Source organism: Falco naumanni, chromosome 2 (genome assembly GCF_017639655.2).
Source record: "Falco naumanni isolate bFalNau1 chromosome 2, bFalNau1.pat, whole genome shotgun sequence".
Classification (NCBI taxonomy): domain Eukaryota; kingdom Metazoa; phylum Chordata; class Aves; order Falconiformes; family Falconidae; genus Falco; species Falco naumanni.
Window position 1 is genome coordinate 60,279,283 of NC_054055.1, and position 19,667 is coordinate 60,298,949.

The 19,667-nt window shown below is 40.8% G+C and overlaps 1 protein-coding gene across 2 annotated transcripts in view; it reads left to right on the forward strand.

Moving 5' to 3' along the window:
- The first annotated feature begins 5,436 nt into the window (after positions 1-5,436).
- Positions 5,437-19,667, forward strand: part of TPP2 (tripeptidyl peptidase 2) — a 54,417-nt gene continuing 40,186 nt past the window's right edge. Inside the window, exons 1-8 of one of the 2 annotated variants that reach the window (XM_040584474.1) lie at positions 5,437-5,673; positions 11,964-12,092; positions 13,830-13,925; positions 14,346-14,450; positions 15,105-15,229; positions 15,948-16,111; positions 18,183-18,337; positions 19,353-19,429. In XM_040584474.1, the coding sequence (XP_040440408.1) occupies positions 5,512-5,673; positions 11,964-12,092; positions 13,830-13,925; positions 14,346-14,450; positions 15,105-15,229; positions 15,948-16,111; positions 18,183-18,337; positions 19,353-19,429 (1,013 nt within the window). In that variant the 5' untranslated portion in view covers positions 5,437-5,511. The remainder of the gene's footprint in view (positions 5,674-11,963; positions 12,093-13,829; positions 13,926-14,345; positions 14,451-15,104; positions 15,230-15,947; positions 16,112-18,182; positions 18,338-19,352; positions 19,430-19,667) is intronic. The other variant, XM_040584475.1, reaches the window with a different exon arrangement.

A 19,667-nucleotide genomic window follows, 5' to 3' on the forward strand; every position in this document is an offset into this window, starting at 1 on the left:
ATGTTACACAGGATTTTGATTTAGCAGAGTGACACAGCAATCTACTAAAATCACAAGTGCAATAATAGCAATTGCAACACACAGATCATAACACAAAACTGATTGCCATTACCAGTCCCTGTGTGCTCACTGTTACGACACTGGGCATCTCAGTCTCCAGAGAAGAATGCATGAGTTGAAACCAGCTGAAGTCAGCTGCTCTCTTCAAAGTTCATTCTCTTGGTTGTTCAGCTTTTATACTTTTAGGTTTGGCTGAGTTGCCCACACACTTCTCCACCCATGCTGTTTCTCTCCCCTAATTATCTCAGGCAAGGCTGTTTATACAACACAGAACACCACTAGTACAACTTGATATCTAAAACAAAGGTCACACTCAACACCTTTTGTGCTGAGATAAGGTCAGCTTTCCTTAAGATAACTGGTGGCCATTCCTTATATACTTCCCTGAACTCGTCATTCTTGCCCATCTCCTCTGAGCCTTCTTTCACAGTAGGCATTTGCTGTTACAGAGTACAATTTTCTTCAATATTTCTTTTTATACCAAAAAAAAAAGCAAACTTGGAAAACATTTGTTAGTTACATTAAAGATAAAAAGCAACTATAGCATTCAGTTTTGTGCCTCTATTCTCAAGGATATATGTTTTTAAAAAGCAACCCTACTAACAATTTTGCCACAGAAGACCACCAGATGTTTGAGGTTCAACTGGTACTGAACTTCAGCTACAGCTTTTGCTGAGGCCAGTGTCTTGCTACATGAATCCTACCTTCTTACATTTTCAGGAGTAATTAGTTCTTTGAGCAGCATTATAGAGAAAGTGTTTAAAGTACTATATGAACAGGTCTCCATATGGATATAATTTCAGGGAACTTGTAACAATTTTGTAAACGACAATATAGCCTAAAACCATTAGCCAGGCCTCAAGAGTCTGTGACAGAGAACAATAAGAATTCATTAATTTTATCTTCTGCTAACTCTAACGGGTCTATTTGAAATACAACTATGTTAGAGAGGAACAGCGAGCAGCTGTTGACTAATGATGTCAACATTTTATATGTATACAATGATCTCCTTACATTTATCAAGGGACAAACATGGCAAACTGACCCAACCAGGTAAATAGCTTCACGAAGGCAAAGCTGAGGATACATTGTCCAGGAAGGAAGATACGTTATCAAAACTAAAAGATGGGTATGCATTTTTATCTCTGTGAAGAAAGAGTGTCAAAGTGCTCACTGTGTATCTGATACATTTGTCCATGCTGAACAGTTCCGTACTAATCAAAGAAAAAAGTACTAGGACTGCACCTTCTCTGAAAATATAATATATGAAATAGATCCACCAAAAAACTTACACAGGCTTGTAGCTATCCAGGCATTTTGTGGAAGTCTCAGTATCAGGCCTGGTAAACAAAACCTAAATCCTGCAAACCCAGCTTCCGTGCCAGAGTGTGCTGCTGACCATGTGCAGTGGCAGGGCTCCCCATGCGGTGCCATAGCCCCATGGTGTGTTTAACCAGGGACTGCCATGCTGTGAGGGACCATCTCTACCCTGCACCAGCACAAGCATGACAGAGGTGGCACAGGGACCTACCTCGGGTAAATGCTCCCAATTGCTTTTGTGGACAGTTTTCAGCCAGATTTATTCCTTGATCTGCTCCACGATGAAGCCAGATCAGCACAAGTGATTGGGGAAGCAGAAGAATAAGACTGGAGGAAGTAGGAAACTGTTCCTTCTGGAGGACTTGTGTTGATTTACACTTACGTGGGAGTAACAAGAGCCAGTGTGAAGGGAAGGGAGGCAAAAGGCAATGGCAGGAATCAAGTACATCTTGACGCCCACCTCATTCAAGGATCATCTATCCCCAGTATAACCTGGCAGTTAAATACCGAAGCTAACCCTCTCTCATGAAGTGGGAATGAGGAGGACTTTCTACTGAACACCTTGGTAACTGATGAACACACTCAGAACACTAAAGTGCCTCCCTTGTCTAATGTGATTTGATCAAACACCTCCTCTCCCAGTCTAACTGGTAGGCTCATTCCTCCTCTCAACCTGTTGTAACTGAGGCAGGGTGGAAAGAAGACATGAGTGAGTGAAATCTGTAACGCAGTGACTAAGGTAATTGCTTGCAGCTGAAATTGAGTTCTTGTGCTCAACTTCAATTGATACTTTGCATATAATAGTCTGTTGTCAATTAGATGAAGAATGAAAACCCCAGTACTTCTCCATCCATGTCAATGCCTGCACTAGTAAAATGTTAGCTCGTGTTGTCTCCTGTTCATTTTGGGGTGCTTCCATGCAAAGCAGATATGCCTGACTCAGAGAAAGCCCTACAGCAGCTAGAGCATTTAGTTCACCAAAAGATGCAAGCTCAGACAGAAAAGAGATTTGAATCCCAGCATCTGACTTCTGGGTGCAACTACAGGCAGAAGACACAGCAAGTATCCTCAGCCTTCTTATCTCAAGTGTGTTAGGGCTGCACGTGAAGTCAGAGGGGACCATTGGCTCGGCTTTGCACCCTGACACGCCTAATGCATAAACCAGATGAGGAATTGCTTGGGACTGTCAAGACTGAAGCAGCTTTGCTGGTTCTCAGAAGCAAACCTAGAAGCACATCTGTATTGGGAGCATTCAGAGCTGAATACGGATGGTACATGACATGTCCACGGAAATCTAGCCACCTGTAGACACTTAGGTGTTGCCAGGCTAAAACCCATTTAACAGTAGAGGAATGGTCGCGAGGGAAAATGATCAGCCCTGGTTTTCAATGCTTTCAAAGGGATCTGCAAATCATGTGCACCTTTGAAAGTCGGAGTCCTGGGATGTGGTAGCAGTTGCTTACTCTTTCACTTTGGCTCAGTCCCCAGGCTTGGACACAAACAGCTGAAATGGTTCCTAATATGGAGATGTGATATTTAACACAGCAAACCCAGATGAACTGCTGTACAAACTTAGATCCCAAGAGAGGCTAAGTCATTACTGTAATGACCAAACCATATTGTCTCAAGAAGTTTTGTGACAATCTCTTCTTCTGAGCTTTTATCACAGCAAAAGTATTACTCAGAGCAAAATAAAACTCCATTTATTACAATTCAGAAACTTAGATACAGTAAAGGGAATCAATGTTGAGCATGCACATTACCATTATAAAATAAATATATTACAGAATTATTGTAATAAGTTTTAAAAGCAAACTAAACATCAGACACCTGAGAAGCTCAGAATTAAATGTAAAATTCCAAAAATCTCGGTATGTCCAGATCTACAGAGGTTCAGTAAATGCAGTAGTGCAGTTGCATTGTAAAATGCACAACCTTAACCCTGTCCTAACACACCAATTGTATTCATACAATTAATGTAATAGTTATGTTTTAAAGACTGTAACCAAAATCAGGTTTTCTTTCTTCTCTCACGGTATTGCTTTAAAGACTGTTACAAGTTGTTTGGCACACCTTCCACAAAGCCTGATTTTTCCTGTAGAACCTGCCCTGCTACTTGGCAGTGCACATCACTGAGTTACACACACCTGTACAATTAATGTACCTGCTAATTAGAGGAGTTGTTTGTGGTAGAACTTTAAGACCAAGGCAACTGAACAGAGCAGAAGTTTTCAGGGATAGCAATAAATGTTTCCAAACTGTAACACAGAGCTCATTTGTTGAATGGGACATGAAACGTTTTGAGAATTTGATGTAGTTTAATGTCTCAAAATACGCTAGGAATAGAATATATTAGGACTTCTGTTGATCTGAACATCCTGCCAGAAATACAAGCCTCTCCCACTGAGATGCATTAGCAATGATACACAGAAGGAAAACTAAACTCAAATGGGCAGTGAATTAGATATTAAGCAAGTGAATAACCACCTTGCCAGAATAATTCTCTCCCCTGAAGTAAGATCAGTCAAGGTTTTATGTAATTTTAAAACAGCTGAACATGGCTGTCAGACACCAGTAATATTCTCACCAGCAGTATTCTAAGAAAGTCAAGCACATGGTACCTAGACATCAAAATGTAATGTTTTGACTTATGATTGAAAGCCAGAGAGGGAAGCAGATTGAGTTACACAGTAAGTACATATGGCACAGCTTTGACGTTTGTTTTTTGTAACATGTATTTTCAAGGCAGTGCTCTTCAGGTTTATTTTAGCACAAAAATTCTGTAGATCTCTAAAGCCACTGATGAGCGGGAAGATCTTACTGATGGTAGCCCACAAAGTGGGAAAAACACATAATGTACCACTATTTGCTAGCACCCCTTCTCCCATCTCTGCTAAGAGAGAACAGGTGCCAGATTTAGTTCAATCAAGATTAATGAGTGACAAACATTAAGTAATAATCTCATCAGTCCATGTAACAAAAAAATTACACAAATCGAAAATTTTTCAAAAGGCAAAACCCTTTTGCTTTACATTTAACATGTTAACATATCCAAATTTCACAATTTTCACCCAATGCAACTCTCTGAACAAAAACTTGCCTGAACAAAACAAAGCTATACCCAAGTAACCAACCAGTCTGTACCCTCCTTATTGCTGGTTAAAATGACTAAAAAGCCACATGTCAGACACTTACAAGACATCTTTTTAAAATAAGTCCACCATATATTTGGCGCCAGACACTCCACAGTTCATCTTTGTGACCATGAAAGCTGGAAATTGACTTTAAAACCCCTCTTCAAAGCTGAGATTTTCCTTTAATTACTTCACACAAAAAAATAACATGCAGCTCGCCACAACCTTTAGGTAGCTTTTATATTTTTTTCTCTTTGCTAAACAGTTGCACAAGCATCAAACTGCCACGCAACGTTACAAAAGCCGTGTCAACCCACAGCAATGGGGATACAGCGCTCCTGCAGGAACTGCCATCACGTAAGATGTTTTTATCCCGGACAATGAAACAGCAAAAAAATATATTACATAAATAAATAGTAATTAGATGTTCGCTCATCGGTTCAGATTCCGACTCGAGGGTTTCGCGCACCCCGGCACTGCAGCACAGGCACGTTCCCTCAGCGGGCCTGAGAGGGAGGGAGGGAGGCCACCCGCCACCGCTACAGGCCGCTGCCGGGCAGCGGCCCTGAGGCGGGACCGGCCCCCCCGAGGAGGCCACGGCCGTATGGTCCGCCGGGCAGCGGGGCTCGAAGGCGCCCGCCACCCCAGGCCGGCAACCCTGGGAGGGGGCTACTGCCCCCCCCCGGGGCCCTCCCGCCGCTGCTGTACGCGGCCCCGCGCTCCCCGCCACACGCCCTGCGCCCGCCGCACCCCCTCGGGCACGCTGCCCGCCCCGGGGTCCGGCACGTGGAGCACATCGCTCCTCTGATTGGCTGCCTCCACCGCGCGGCTCCATTGGTCGGTTTAGTCCCGGCGCTCTCGCGCTTCTGGCCGCGAGAGGGTGCGCCTCCCCGCGGATTGGTGGGGCGGCACCGCGCATGCGCCGCGCCTCGGCCTCTCCCGTGCTGCCGCCGCCGGCTGCGCTCTGGCGTCGCGCGGACCCGTCTCCCTTCCCGCTATGGCGGCCGCCATGGAGGAGCCGTTCCCTTTCCACGGTCTCCTGCCCAAGAAGGAGACGGGTGCTGCCGCCTTCCTCGCCCGCTTCCCCGATTTCGATGGGCGGGGGGTTCTGCTAGCTGTGCTGGACACCGGCGTGGACCCAGGGGCGCCGGGCATGCAGGTAACGGGCAGCGGGGAGGAGCCGCTCCCGGCGGCGGCCCTGAGTCACGGCGGCGGGGAGCGGTGGGGGGGCGCCCGGGCCCTGCCGGGCTGCCCCGTGGCGTGGTGGCGGCCGCGCTGCCGGGGGGAGCGGTTATGGGAGCGGGGATGGGGCGTTAGTGCGGGAGCGGCCATGGCCCCCGGGCGGCCCCAGGCGTCGTCGAGGGCGGGGGAGGCCCCTGAAGGGCTGTCCCGGGGGCTCGCTGCGGGTCCGTTTGCTTACGGTCGCCGCTAAGTGTGCGTTCGCGTGGGCTCTGATGCGGGAGGGCGGGGGAACCCTGTAGGCAGGGTCTCCGCACCAGTCCCTTCGGGTGTCTCCGTAAGGATCCTCCTTTTAAGCCATTCGCAGGCGTTGTACGGTACTTAAGTCTCCTTGGTTACCTTCTTTCACGTAGAACGCCTTATAAAAGTATACTTTGTATTTTTGTTGAACCTTAGCGTTACTTCAACAGTAGGTAGTTTGAGGCTACAAACAGCTGCATAGATCTTTTACATGAGAAGTGTATTTCTGGCAAAATTTGCATACCTCTTCCTCAGTGTATTTTTCACGCGTTGTATCGCAATAACAATCTGTATCAAACTTGATTCTGCCAGCTGGTTTTGGATCTGCTAGCTTTGTAGCTCAGACTGCACAGTGATTGCCTTCATGGCCTTGATCTCAGTTTAGTAAATTGCTGTGTATGTGACTTTAACTTTGGCACTTCTCAGCACTTCCTTATTTCTTCTTAACTCTTGTCCCTTAACATATCTTTCTTGTTTGGTTTTATATGTGGCCTTCTGTGTCACTGCTGCTTCCAATTTCTTGATGTGGCAGAGGAAGCTTTGAGAAATGATCAGAGAATTGTATGTAACTTGCTCGGATACTGCATCTTTTTTTATTTTATTTTAACTGAGCAGGGCCTGTGTTGGTTTCTGCCCTTTGGCACAGGTGCAGATACTATTTTAAGTGACCTAGGACAGGGACCTAACTAACCCTGTGGATTTTTAGTTCAGTGTTCTGAAATGACTCCATACGTGGTTCAGGTAAGGCAAAGGATGAGAGAAGAGAACAAGTTGGGTGGAGGGAGGGACTTGACAGCTGTAACTTTGATTGATTTAAACTGAAAGTAGTGCTTTTGGCAAAAAGTTGTGTGTAAGTGAAATAGTAATTGGGAAGCTTAAAGAAAGCTAGCTAGAAAGCAAACAAGATAATACCGTGTGCAGACCAGCAAGTAGTAAAAGACAATTAGAAAGATGTGAATATAAATGGGTTGTGCATAGTTCTGAAGTTTCACACAGAAAAGCAAAAAACCTAAGTCTCTAGAGGTTACCGATGAGAAGTGGTGAACAAAAAAACCAACCAACAACAAAAGTTTATGGGCAGTAGAGGGAAGCTTTGTTCTGAGATAGGTAACCCAAAGCTCATAAGGGATATGTATGAACCCTCATGACCTCATTGTTGACCATACCAATTTTCTTCACCTATTTTCTTTATGTGGAGGATGAAATTTCAGGCAGCGAAGTAAAAGATTTTAGAGAACTTTTAGTGGGGGGATATGCATGTGGAATTAGTCTTGCAACGGGTGAGAGTGAATTTGCAGAAATGTTAAGAGAAGCGTGTGAAGAACCTGTGTGCTCTTTCCACACTGCCCACTTACCTGACTTTGACTACTTGCTGACCTACAGAACGGGGAGGCTTATTGGACAGGGTACAGGGAATTTGAAATTACTCCTCATTCTGTGGAATATTGGGCAGTTTACATTTTGCCTCCATGGAATAAGGTAGCATCCTAAGCACAGACAGCGAGACAGCATAGCTGTACTGTGGCAAGTAGTTTCTAACCTTGGGACAATTTTACTTTTTTTTATGCCCCTGTCTTCTCTGTTGCTGCTTTTTCTTATGGTCAGTCTTATTGTCAGTTCTTGGCCTGACATGGACTTAGATCTATGAGAACTGAGTCAGTTGCTTAGAGGGAAGAGAAGGCATATGTGGCAAGGCCGGTAGGTATTACAACTTTGAGTTCAACTTTGTCATTAATGACTACAAGCCAAAATGAGTTACCCTGTTTTGAATATAGTAGGTTTCTTGGTGAAGACAAAACAGTTCATGTTTTGCTGCATAGTGTCTCATTCCTGGGTAGGGTTCCTTTGTTGGTGTTATGCTTTCATTTGTAAACACTTGACACCATAAATGAATAGCACATGATCACTTAGTGAGGGACAAAAAAGATTTGGGGACAGACTTAAGTACTGGTATGTTTATATTCTTCCATGGACAGTTGCTGCTATAGAGGAGACTTAACAGACCTTCTTACATCAATTTAATTTTTCTATTGGTTGGCTTGCTTTGCCACATAAACTGTTAATCCAGCTTGTACGCACTTTCCTTTTCTTTCTGAATCTTTTGTATTTTGTAGCCAGTGCCCTCTAGGGAACTCTTTTCACCTCGCCTTCCCTTAGCTTTACATTCCACCTGTTGATGCCAGCTGTAAAGTTCAGCTTGTCTACTTTTTTTGTGCTAGTTATTCCCCTTCTCAGCCTTCTTGGTAGAATCTATTTCCAATCTGCCAAGTCATGGTTTGTAATGCCTTATTAAGGCACAGCAACTGATGAAATTTTAGGTGAGGAGATAAGGTATGTTTAATGGAGCGTTGCGGTTGTGTACATACAGTCTTTGTTCAACCCCACCCTGTCCTTTCCCTGTTGCTGTTGTCACTTCTCATATTTCACGATAGGTAACTGCTCTTCTTGCTTCCTGCGCTTTTGCTTATTTTGTGAAGTGCCTGTTGGAATTACTGTTTACTAAAATTAGCTTGTACTTTTATGAGAACCTTTTAGCAGTAGCAGCTAGTGTGGTTTGACTTGCTTTTCAGCACTGAGTTAAAAAAAAAACTGCTTTAAAATTATTTGTGATGATCAGCTGTCCTGTGACCAAAATGCTTGTTCATCTCTTATTGCTGCAATAGCTGTTGGTTGGGATCAGTACCGCCATATGGCTTGGCAAAAAAATGCTCAAATGCATCTGGCTTTTCCTTTGGGATTGTCACAGATACAGGTGCTCCTCTACTTCTGTTATACTGATCACCTGCAAGGATTATGCAGATAGATTATTTTTAATGTGCTTAATTTACTAATTTATGTTTTACAAAGTCAGAGCTAATTTGAAAGTATGTTTTTCAAACTTCATACTAAAATGTATAAGCAACAAAATAATTTTGTGTTATTTCTGCAAATGACTGTAGGTAAACCATGATATCAAAGGTGGAATTGGGGATTTTGTTATAAATACAATTAAAAATATTTTATAGTGTATAAAACTTTTCATATTTTGAATTTTAATGTGAAGAGTACTAGAAGTGTCTTCTCTCTGTAATGAATTCATTACTTCAGGATTTTTCTGTTCACAAGAGAACTGATCAACTTCATTTGATTTTTAAAATTTTTCTATTGTTATTTTTCCCCCCCCCTCAGAATGACAAGACTTGAAAAGGAAAACCCAGCTGAACTCTTTGGGTTTCACTGTAGCATTACTACTGGTAGGCAGTATGCCAAACAGTGGTTCATGTCAGCAGAAGCAGCCATATCAGTTACTTGCACTAAATGACCATGACCCTGTCTAGGTCATTGCCATTAGGAACTGAACCTTGGACCTTTGCACCTGAAACTCTGAGTTTCTTGTGTCTGACTGAAAGACTGAGGTTTGTTGATTCCAGTTGTATAAACTCACATGCATGTGTGGACCTGCAATTCAGCTAAGAGGCGAAGAGCCATATAGTGTAGGACTTGTGGGTTGCCTTCCTGGCTAGGAAACAACTTTCAAAACTACCCAAGCTTGCTACAGCATAAATCTGTGTTCTGGCCACCTGTTGCAGTATAACTTGTCTACTTCAAACAAGTCATCTTCGATTACATTTTCATTCATGTTTTCTTGTGCTTTGATCGCCGAATAAGTCACTCTGATTAAAGGCATACCAAAAAATGGCCAGTTCTGATAATCTCAGGTTTGGCTTGCAGTTGCTTTATTATTGGAGCAGGTCTTGACTTCTCTGTGAGAGGAGACTGGCATATGAAGGCATTAATTACAAATGCTAGAAAATTACATGGTTTGAGTGCCTACATACTGTGTTTTCCAAGTAAATTTTCACTGATGTGTGTGTAACTATTCAGTAGATGTTTTAGTAGGTTAACTAACAGTTTTCCTAACTAAACATGAATTTCTGTGAACAGAGAAAGAGTGGAAAGAATGTTGGCTTCTGTAATGGAAATTCTTCCTTACCAAGCCTCTTTAAAAGAAGTGTTTATCACCTTCTTGGAAATTAAATAAACATCCTTTTTATGGTTGCTGTTAGTTTGGGATTTTGGGGTTTGGTTCTTTTTTTTTTTTTTTTTTTTTTTTTTTTCTGTTTTAACCTGCCTTTATTTGTGGAGCAAGGTTGCTAGTTATTTTTCTGTTTGGATTTGTAGAGATATTTTTTGTGTGTGTTTCAGGGAGTTTTTTTGGGGTTGTGTTTTTTTGTTGTGGCTTTTTTTTTTTAAACCATGAGCATTTGACACCTTGGGAGTATTTATTTGTGGAGGCATGATAAAAGCTTGACCCTTGTCTTTATGGCAGCAACAGAGTGACTTTTATGAAACAGCTTGATCATGTTAACTTCCGGGAGCAGAATTCATAATTCCTGAGCATGATTTCAGCAAAACTACCTGCCATATACATTATGTTTAGCATCAGAATTATTGGTGGAGGATAATGATAACAATACCAAATATTTAAATGGTAGAAAGCAGCAAATGTTGCTGCTTTTCTGAACAAGAAGCTTCTTCACTTTCATTGTAGTGTTTAGGAGGTGTTGAGGAAATTATTGATTTCTTTTTTCAACGCAATCTTTAATGTAGAACTGTGAAAATAGGTGCATACGGCCAATTCATAGTCATAGAATAGATGGGGTTGGAAGGGATCTTTAAAGGTCATCTAGTTCACCTCCACTGCAATGAGCAGGGACATCTTGAACTAAATCGGGTTGCTCAGAGCACCATCCAACCTGAATGGATGTTTCCAGGGATGGGGCATCTACCACCTCTCTGGGCAACCTGTTCCAGTGTCTTACCACCCTCATCATAAAAACTTCTTCCTTATATCTAGTCTAAGTCTACCCTCTTTTTCTTTAAAACCACTACCCCTTGTCCTGTTACTACAGGCCCTATTAAAAAGTCTCTCTCCATCTTACTTGTAAGCCCCCTTTAAGTATTGAAAGGCTGCAATAAGGTCTCCCCAGAACCTTCTCTTCTCCAGGCTGAACAACCCCAACTCTCTCAGTCTGTCCTCACAAGAAGTGTTTCATCCCTCTGGATTCATTTTGCTCTTCAAGCAAATGCTGCTTTATATGGAGCGTAGTTTATTTGATGAATAAACTCATACAATACGTACTAGATGAAGCATGTCATTACAAGAAGATAACATTGAGTATTTTTGTGAAATGTTAAATAAAGTTAAAAAATACTAATCTTACTCTTGATAAGTGTGTAGAAGGTTCCTCTAGGTGAAAATAACTTCAGGTAGGTTAGTGGTTTCTTATTTGATGTTATTTGGTTCCCTGCAGCTAATGTAAAGTCTATCAGGGCTAGTTTTCATTTAATTTGAGGAGGCTTTAAATTTATGCTCATAAACTCTTCTTAGCTAGGCAGCTCTCTTTCTCCTCACCCTAGTGGAAATACTCCTTGTACAGTATTAGGTGCATATAGCCATAGCTGCTAACACTTCAGATTGTTTAAAACATGAATCAGTATCCTTGAAACAGGAAAAATAAGATCATGGTGATTTGTGTTCCTTTTTAGTTTAAGCTCAGTTAGGACTTAAACTTGTGAGTGCATGTACTTCATTCAGTACCTTTTACTTTGTTAGTTGTGCAGTCATTACTGTAAAGTTTGGTGGTGTAGAAGCAGTGCAGCAAATAATTTGAACCCAAATAGTTTTGCAAATGTAGTCTTGGTTTTATATTGAGGTGCCTGGGCTTTATTGATACAATGTTGTAACGTGTTTCTCTTCCAAACCCTTTTTACAAATAGGTTCCTGAATTTATGTAACCAGAAGGATGCACACATTGCTCTTAGTTCACTGAAAATTTAATTTCAAGTTGGTTTTATGTTCTTCAGTTAAAGGTTGGGTGCTTAAGAAAGTTAGTTGGTATTTTTATTAATAAACCTGGAAATTTTCCTGGTTTGTGTGCTGAAGGGTAATCAACTACATTTTCAGGTTTTCTCTGTTCATATTTTCAGATAACAACTGATGGGAAGCCGAAGATAATTGATATAATTGATACAACAGGCAGTGGTGATGTAACTACATCTACCATTGTAGAACCTAAAGATGGGGAAATTACCGGTCTTTCTGGAAGAACTTTAAAGGTGAGTATTTGGTGGTATAGAGACACCACTGGGCATCTTTTTCTTTCTTATATAACAACAGATTTAGCACCTGTTCTGGTTTCTGCACAACTTCCTTTTAACCAGATGCTGTGGTTTGACCTCAGCTGGCAACTAAGCACCACACAGCCACTCGCTCACTCCCCCCACCCCCCACCCCAGCAGGGTGCGGGAAAGAGAATTGGAAGAATAAAAGTAAGAAAACTTGTGGGTTGAGGTAAAGACAGGTAATAATAGGTAAAACAAAAGCTGCATACACAAGCAAAGCAAACCAAAGAATACGTTTACTACTTCCGATTGGGCAGGTAGGTGTCCAGCCATATCTGAGAAAGCAAGGCTCCATCATGTGGGACAGTTACTTGGAAAGACAAACAGCATGCCTCCTTCCCCCGGCTTCATATGCTGAGCATGATGTCATACGGTATGGGATATCCCTTTGGTGAGTTGGGGCCAGCTGTCCTGGCTGTGTCCCCTCCCAGCTTCTTGTGTACCCCCAGGCTGCTTGCTGGTGGGGTGGGGTGAGAAGAAGAAAAGGCCTTGATGCTGTGCACAGCAATAGCTAAAATGTCTATGCCTTAACAACACTGTTTTCATCAAGAATCCAAAACAGCCCTATACTAGCTAGTATGAAGAAAATAAACTTTATCGCAGCCAAAACCAGCACATCAGATACTATCCAAAACTAATACCGCATTTGCTCATCTTCATATGGTTTGCTTGACATTTCTTTCATGTATCTTTATGCTGAATATTCTCTATAGTTGAATGGGAGTGCATATAAAGTTTTATTGGAGGCTTTGTAGTCATTTAATTATTCTTTGTTCAAATCAGTATCTGATAAGGTTTGGGAAGTTGGCTGAGGAAAACAGGCCAACACGTTCTAAAAATATCAGACATGGTTCTGTCTTTAAAAGTTCTAGTATTTTCTACATTTGGCTGAACTACAAAAGGAATTTTGTTAAGCTCACGCTGAATAGTTCTAGAGAATGAAAAGTCTGTGAGGAATTACTTGTAGGCTCGCTGCATTCTCACTATAAGTAGAACAGAAATGGTGTAGAGTTCTCAGAAAGAATACAATGAGATCTGGTAGAGGTCTCAACTATGTAGAACAGCTGATGTTACTGACATGTTCTTGACTGGCTGGTTAGATTGATGAGGTGATATGGGGGTATCAAATCTTTGAATCTCTCCATGCTATTTGCTTTCTTGCGAATTTTGCACAGAATACGATTGTAAGGGTGAATCTGTTGCTCTTTTTGCTGTTGTTACTAGGAATGGTGTATCTGATGTATTGAGAGTCTAAGCTGCAGCAAGATATGAAATTGGGCATTTAGATGTTTGTCATCACCTCTAAACATAATACCGCTTCATGCTAGGGTGCTTCTTTTCATTTATAGTACTATTATTTCTTCAGACCTCTACCTGATAAAGGCACTGCTGGGGCTGTATGTTACAAAAAGGGCAACTGATACTTTAAGGCGTTCAATGGCAGTGTCACATTAATTGGTACTGATTCCTTTGGAGCTCGATTGAAATTGCCATGTCATGTTGTTGAAACTTAGTGCAGTAGTTACTTCATGAAGACAAGAAATTGGCGATATTTGCAAGTCTGTTCTGCTAAGTTCTCTTCCACAGTGTTGACTTTATTTGTGGATTTTGTTGTTTGGGGGGTTTTTTTACACCATTAGTTCACCTATTTCTGAATACGCTTTTCTGCAGATTCCTGCAAACTGGGTAAATCCTTCAGGCAGATATCACATTGGCATAAAAAATGGCTATGATATTTATCCTAAAGCTCTTAAGGAAAGGATTCAGGTAAGAAATTACATTTTGCTTCTGGTGTATAATCATATTTTAGTGTTCTGATTCTTAAGTTTTTCAAGGAAACTGTACTGTGTGATTTGCTAACACATGTAGGCTGCTAGCTAGTTGAGGGTTATTCTCTTACTGATTTTTTGTTTAGTGTTGACATGATCCATTTCTTCTGTGATTTTTTTCAGAGCAATAGGAGGTGGCCCGGTGGTCCTCCTCACAGTGGTCCATTGAGGCAAAAAGTCTAGAAGTTACTGATACCCGTTCCTTTTTCCTGTGTGGCAATTGAAGTTTATTTATAGTATTGTACTGAACTTTTTTAGCCATTGTCTCTCAAATCTGAATTTTCAAATTGTTTGTGTAGTCTTCATACTTTGCATACATATTTTTCAATGTATTGAGGAACATGGTTTTATTTTACAGAAGGAACGCAAGGAGAAGCTCTGGGATCCGGTTCAAAGACTGGCTCTAGCAGAGGCCTGTAGGAAACAAGAAGAATTCAATGCTGCTCATAGCTCTCCCTCCCAGGTTTGTATACGTCTAAATAAATTTGTCGACTTACTCTTTGCAATAATCCATTACTGGTTGAGAGGAATAAAATAGTTTATTAGATGAGTGAAGGAAAGATACTTGTGATTGTTTTGGTAGATAACTTACCAGTGTATCCTCTGATTAATTGTAAAAGTCTCTAGATGGGTTAGTGTGTTAGCTTTCTAAAATTGTTGTCAAATATGAAAAGGGTATTACTTTGTAGCATATTTTTAGTAAGTTTTATTTTTAATAAAACATGCTCCTTTTGAGGCTGTCATCCTTGCTGTTGTCAAAACTGGAATCTTCTAAACATATCCTTTCTTTTGTAAACTAGGTACTACTTCAATGAAATACCAGAAATACCTCAGGTCACTTCTGAATCACTTAATGATATGTTAAAAAAACCCAAAACAACATGAAGGCTTTAGGTATTACCAATTATAGACGTTGGAAATAGTTATTCATAGTAGACCAAAATAAATAGTGTGCTGTTGAAGACCTTTGAACGTCCAGATGTCTGAGACTCCTAGGGTAGTCTTAAATTCTTGATGAAGTAATGGAACAAATGTATAGCATCAGAAAGGAATATAGGATTACCTATCTTGTAATAATTTTAGAAATACTTTAACTGTATTTTTGTTGCCTTATTAGGTAAATAAGCTAATAAAGGAAGAACTTCAAAATCAAGTGGAATTGTTGAATTCTTTTGAGAAAAAATATAGTGATCCTGGCCCTGTATATGATTGTTTAGTATGGAATGATGGTGACACCTGGAGGTAAATGCCTAACTTGTCAAAATTGTCTTGTTCTCCACATAAAACAACAGCTTGCATTGAAGACTGTGTTAACTTTTACATCTACCCTCGTTATAGAGGTCTTAAGTATTTTTTGCTTTAAAATAATCCTGCTGTATCACTTGAATTTCATGACAAAGTTCAAGTCCCAAATGACGATGGGATAGAATGAAGTTTATTAAAACAGCGGGATATAAAGTGTAAGCTTACAGGGTTTTCCTGAGTCAGAGAAAATTGCTTTGAGTATCCATTGGTGATGGTGATGGGGAAAAAAAAGCAAAGCAAAAACAAGCCTTTGGATAAACTTCAGGATGTAACATGGCACTTTTCTTGAATGATGATGTGCACCATACAAAACAGTTGGATAAGACTGTTATGTAAGAAGTTTGTGTACCAGCACTGAACAGCTAGCTTTAGTAAAATTTCTTCCTTGAAGAAATTGCCTGAACTTCTGTATGCATGTTTTTCAAAGACAGGTTTATTTGAATTTAGGAACATTTGAAATCAGTTTATTTAGAGTTCTTTGTAGTTTCTGAATCGAAGTGTAAACAACCAGCTTTAAAAATAGTGACTTAAAGGTAACATACCATAAACACAGCACCAGACTTCTTGAGGTCATTGTGGTGCTCTTTACTGGGGACAGGGGGAGATAACTAAAAGTTTACAGCAGCTGGAAAATTGCGTTTTTCTTTGTCAACAGAGCCTGCATAGATACAAGTGAGAGTGGTGACTTAACTAGCTGTACGGTGCTGAGAACCTATAAAGAGGCACAGGAATATGGATCTTTTGGAACATCTGAGATGCTGAATTATTCTGTGAATATATATGATGATGGAAACCTTCTTTCTATTGTGACAAGTGGAGGTAAATGAAAGTAATCCTAAGAAAATTTTGCTGCTGAGCAAGTATTGTGGAAAGCAGCAATTTATGTTGGGTTCCTGATTCTGATACTCCGGGTAGCTCAAAGCAGCTGTCTGAATACAGCGTTCATTACTATGGCTATCAAGATCAGTATTCACATTTCCTGAACTAAACCTACAATGACAGCACGTTACCAAACTTGCTTGTATTTTGGCTGAAATGGGTCAAATTGTGTTCATATATAATTGTACACATAGAACGTGTAAACTTAGGTACTGCTTTAAGATGTTCCTGCATCTTAAAGCCTAAACTAGAGATCACCTTCTTTCAATGTACCTTTTTTGTTTTGTTTCGTAAATAAAGGGTGGTGATTGATTATTTTTTTTTTTAATTTTTTTTTTTAAGCTGCTGTCCTTTGTGCTTGTGCAATTTAACAATTTAAGAATCTTAAATGAGACATCCATGAGCAAAAGAGGTGTTGATCTGTATTTCAGTTTGGATAAACTCTTTTTGTGATGGCAGGTGTCAGTATATCTGTAGCTTCAACCGTTATGAGCCCATATTTGTGTATTCTTCATATAGTCGTGTTTTGTTTTGGAAGCATCCTCAGTGGTTAAGGTGGTATGGATGTATTTGATTTGAAAAATGCTCTCAATTTCTCATGAAATTATCCTATCTCAGCAGAACTGTAGAAGCAGTTCTGGTTTCTAAATTGCTGGTAATTTTTTTGAGAGATTCTTTTGTGTACTACTTGTGTGGGTTTATTTCTGACTTTTTTTCTTAATCTGCACTGAGTCATCTCGGACACAATTTTCATAACTTTGAGTAAGAAATGTTAAGCCTTTTGACTTAATTCCACTAAAAAAGTTACTTAATACTGCCTTTTTCTGTCAGCTGCCTCCTTTCTCCCATCAAAAAAACTTTTATTTTGCAGATTGCTGCTTATGGCTTTATTTTTTTATTAGTATAATATGACATTTATTAAATGAAATTATTTGAACGCTGGGCTCATTTTATAGACTCACAGGTTGGAAAAGACCGTTAAGATAGAGTCCAACCATTAACCTGATGCTACCAAGTCCACCACTAAACCATGTCCCTAAGTGTCACATCTATGCATCTTTTAGATACCTCCAGGGATGGTGACGCAGCCACCTCCCTGGGCAGCCTGTTCCAATGCTTCACCATCCTTCCAGCGAAGAAATTTTTCCTAACATTCAACCTAAACCTTCCCTGGTGCAACTTGAGGCAGTTTCCTCTTGTCATGTCGTTTGTTACTTGGGAGAAGAGTACACCTGCCTACAGCCCCTTTCAGGTAGTTGCAGAGAGCGATAAGGTCCCCCCTCAGCCGCCTCCTCTCCAGGCTAAACAGCTCCCTCAGCAGCTCCTCACAAGACTTGTGCCCCAGACCCTTCACCAGCTCCGTTGCCCGTCTCTGGACACGCTCCAGCACCTCAGTGTCCCTGTTGTAGTGAGAGGCCCAAAACTGAACGAGGTTTTGAGGTGCAGCCCCACCAGTGCTGAGTGCAGGGGGACAGTCACTGCCCTGGCCCTGCTGGCCACACTGTTTCTGACACAAGCCAGGATGCTGTTGGCCACCTGGGCACACTGCTGGCTCATGTCCAGCTGTCTGTCAACCAGCACCCCCAGGCCCTTTCCCACCAGGCAGCTTTCCAGCCGCTCTTCCCCAAGCCTGCAGCGCTGCGTGGGGTTGGTGTGACCCAAGTGCAGGACCCGGCGCTGAGCCTTGTTGAACCTCACACAGTCGGCCTCAGCCTGTTGATCCAGCCTGTCCAGATCCTGCTGCAGTGTCTTCCTGCCCTCAAGCAGGTCGACACTCCCCCTGACAACTTGGTGTCTGCAAACTTAGCAAGGGTGCACTTGATCCCCTTGCCCAGGTCACTGAGAAAGTATTAAACAGGAGTGAGCCCTGGGGAACACCGTTTGTGACTGGCCACTGACTGGATTTATAAACTTAACAGCTCGATATGTGAAAGTTGAGCTGTAGTGCATTACATTTGTATAAATGAAGTGATACATATAAATACAGTGATACAACTTTTCATTTGCTCAGGAGCACATGGAACACACGTAGCTAGTATTGCAGCTGGGTACTTTCCAGAAGAACCAGAAAGAAATGGTGTGGCTCCTGGAGCTCAGATTCTTGCAATCAAGATTGGTGATACAAGACTAGGTACAATGGAAACTGGCACTGGTCTAATAAGAGCTGTGAGTATTTTACTGAATAAATGATTAAATTCAGCAGTGTGACTGAATTGTAGAACATTCTCTGTTCTACTTGCTTTATAGGCTGTGTGCATGATTCTACAGTATTTCCAACAAAAATATTTCAACAACCAAACACAAAACCTCACCCCGCCCCCAAATCCTAAACAGACAAAAATAACCAACCAAAAAACCCTGCAAAACCAACTAGAATATATCTTAAGACTAATGTTTTAATAGAAAACAAGACTTCTGTTGCATAGAGTACTTACAAGGTTTTTCAGACTGACAGATTTGCAGTATGTCTGGCGAGCTTGATGCATGGGTAAAGTTACTTGTTTGCTTATTTACAGTTCCTCACTCTGTGCTGTGAGTGTATTTCTTTTATAGTTACTTAAATAACTATAGAATACTTGTATACTTAAATAAAACTAGAATAGATACTAGTATCTACCCATGTGGCTGCATTTGTTTTAAGTCTGTTTCTTAAGAGTGAGGGAAAATGTCATTCCTTTTTAATAATGACAGGTCCAAGACCTTTTCCATACAGTGAGTTGACAGGGAAAATTTTTACACAAGAAAAGGAACTGAAAGTAGAAGATTAAATGGGCCAAAAATACAATATCTTGCTCTAGTAACATGAAGATGTACAATAACATTTTTGACTTTTGGGAATTTAACTGAACTGCACAGGAATGGAGAATTTTTATGTTCTAGAGGACACACACTTTGGACAAGACTAGTGATGTCTGCAGGGGTTTTTTTTAGGATAGCGTCTTAATATATAGCTTGGAACATGGCAAGAGTAAGACTTCAGAAAGTGGGTAGTTTTGTTCTGTTTGTTCACTGGGAAAACGCCACTTAACTGACTGAAGTAAATTACTTACTATTGTAGAGTCAAAAGAAATTTATTCCTTTTTCTTACATCTGTAGCAGATCAGTTTAAGCAGATGTTTCTTACCATTCCTTAAGTGACTTATTCTATAACTAGTATGTATTTTGACTTTTACTTTATCAGATGATAGAAGCAATAAAATACAAATGTGATCTTGTCAACTACAGCTATGGAGAGGCGACGCATTGGCCAAATTCTGGGTAAGTACTGCTGTGATTGATACAAAGTAATTCCATTTCTGTGATGCTAAAATACATTTGTTGAGCTCTGTATAAATGAACTGTCAGTAAGAATAAGTTACCCAGGCCTAAGTGACTCATATATATTAAACTGTTGCATTATATTTTTAACAATCTTTGGAATTTAAGTAAACCTGATGCAAGTACTGTTGATCTATAATATAAAAAATATTTTAGAATAATAAGTTTTTTGTAGTTG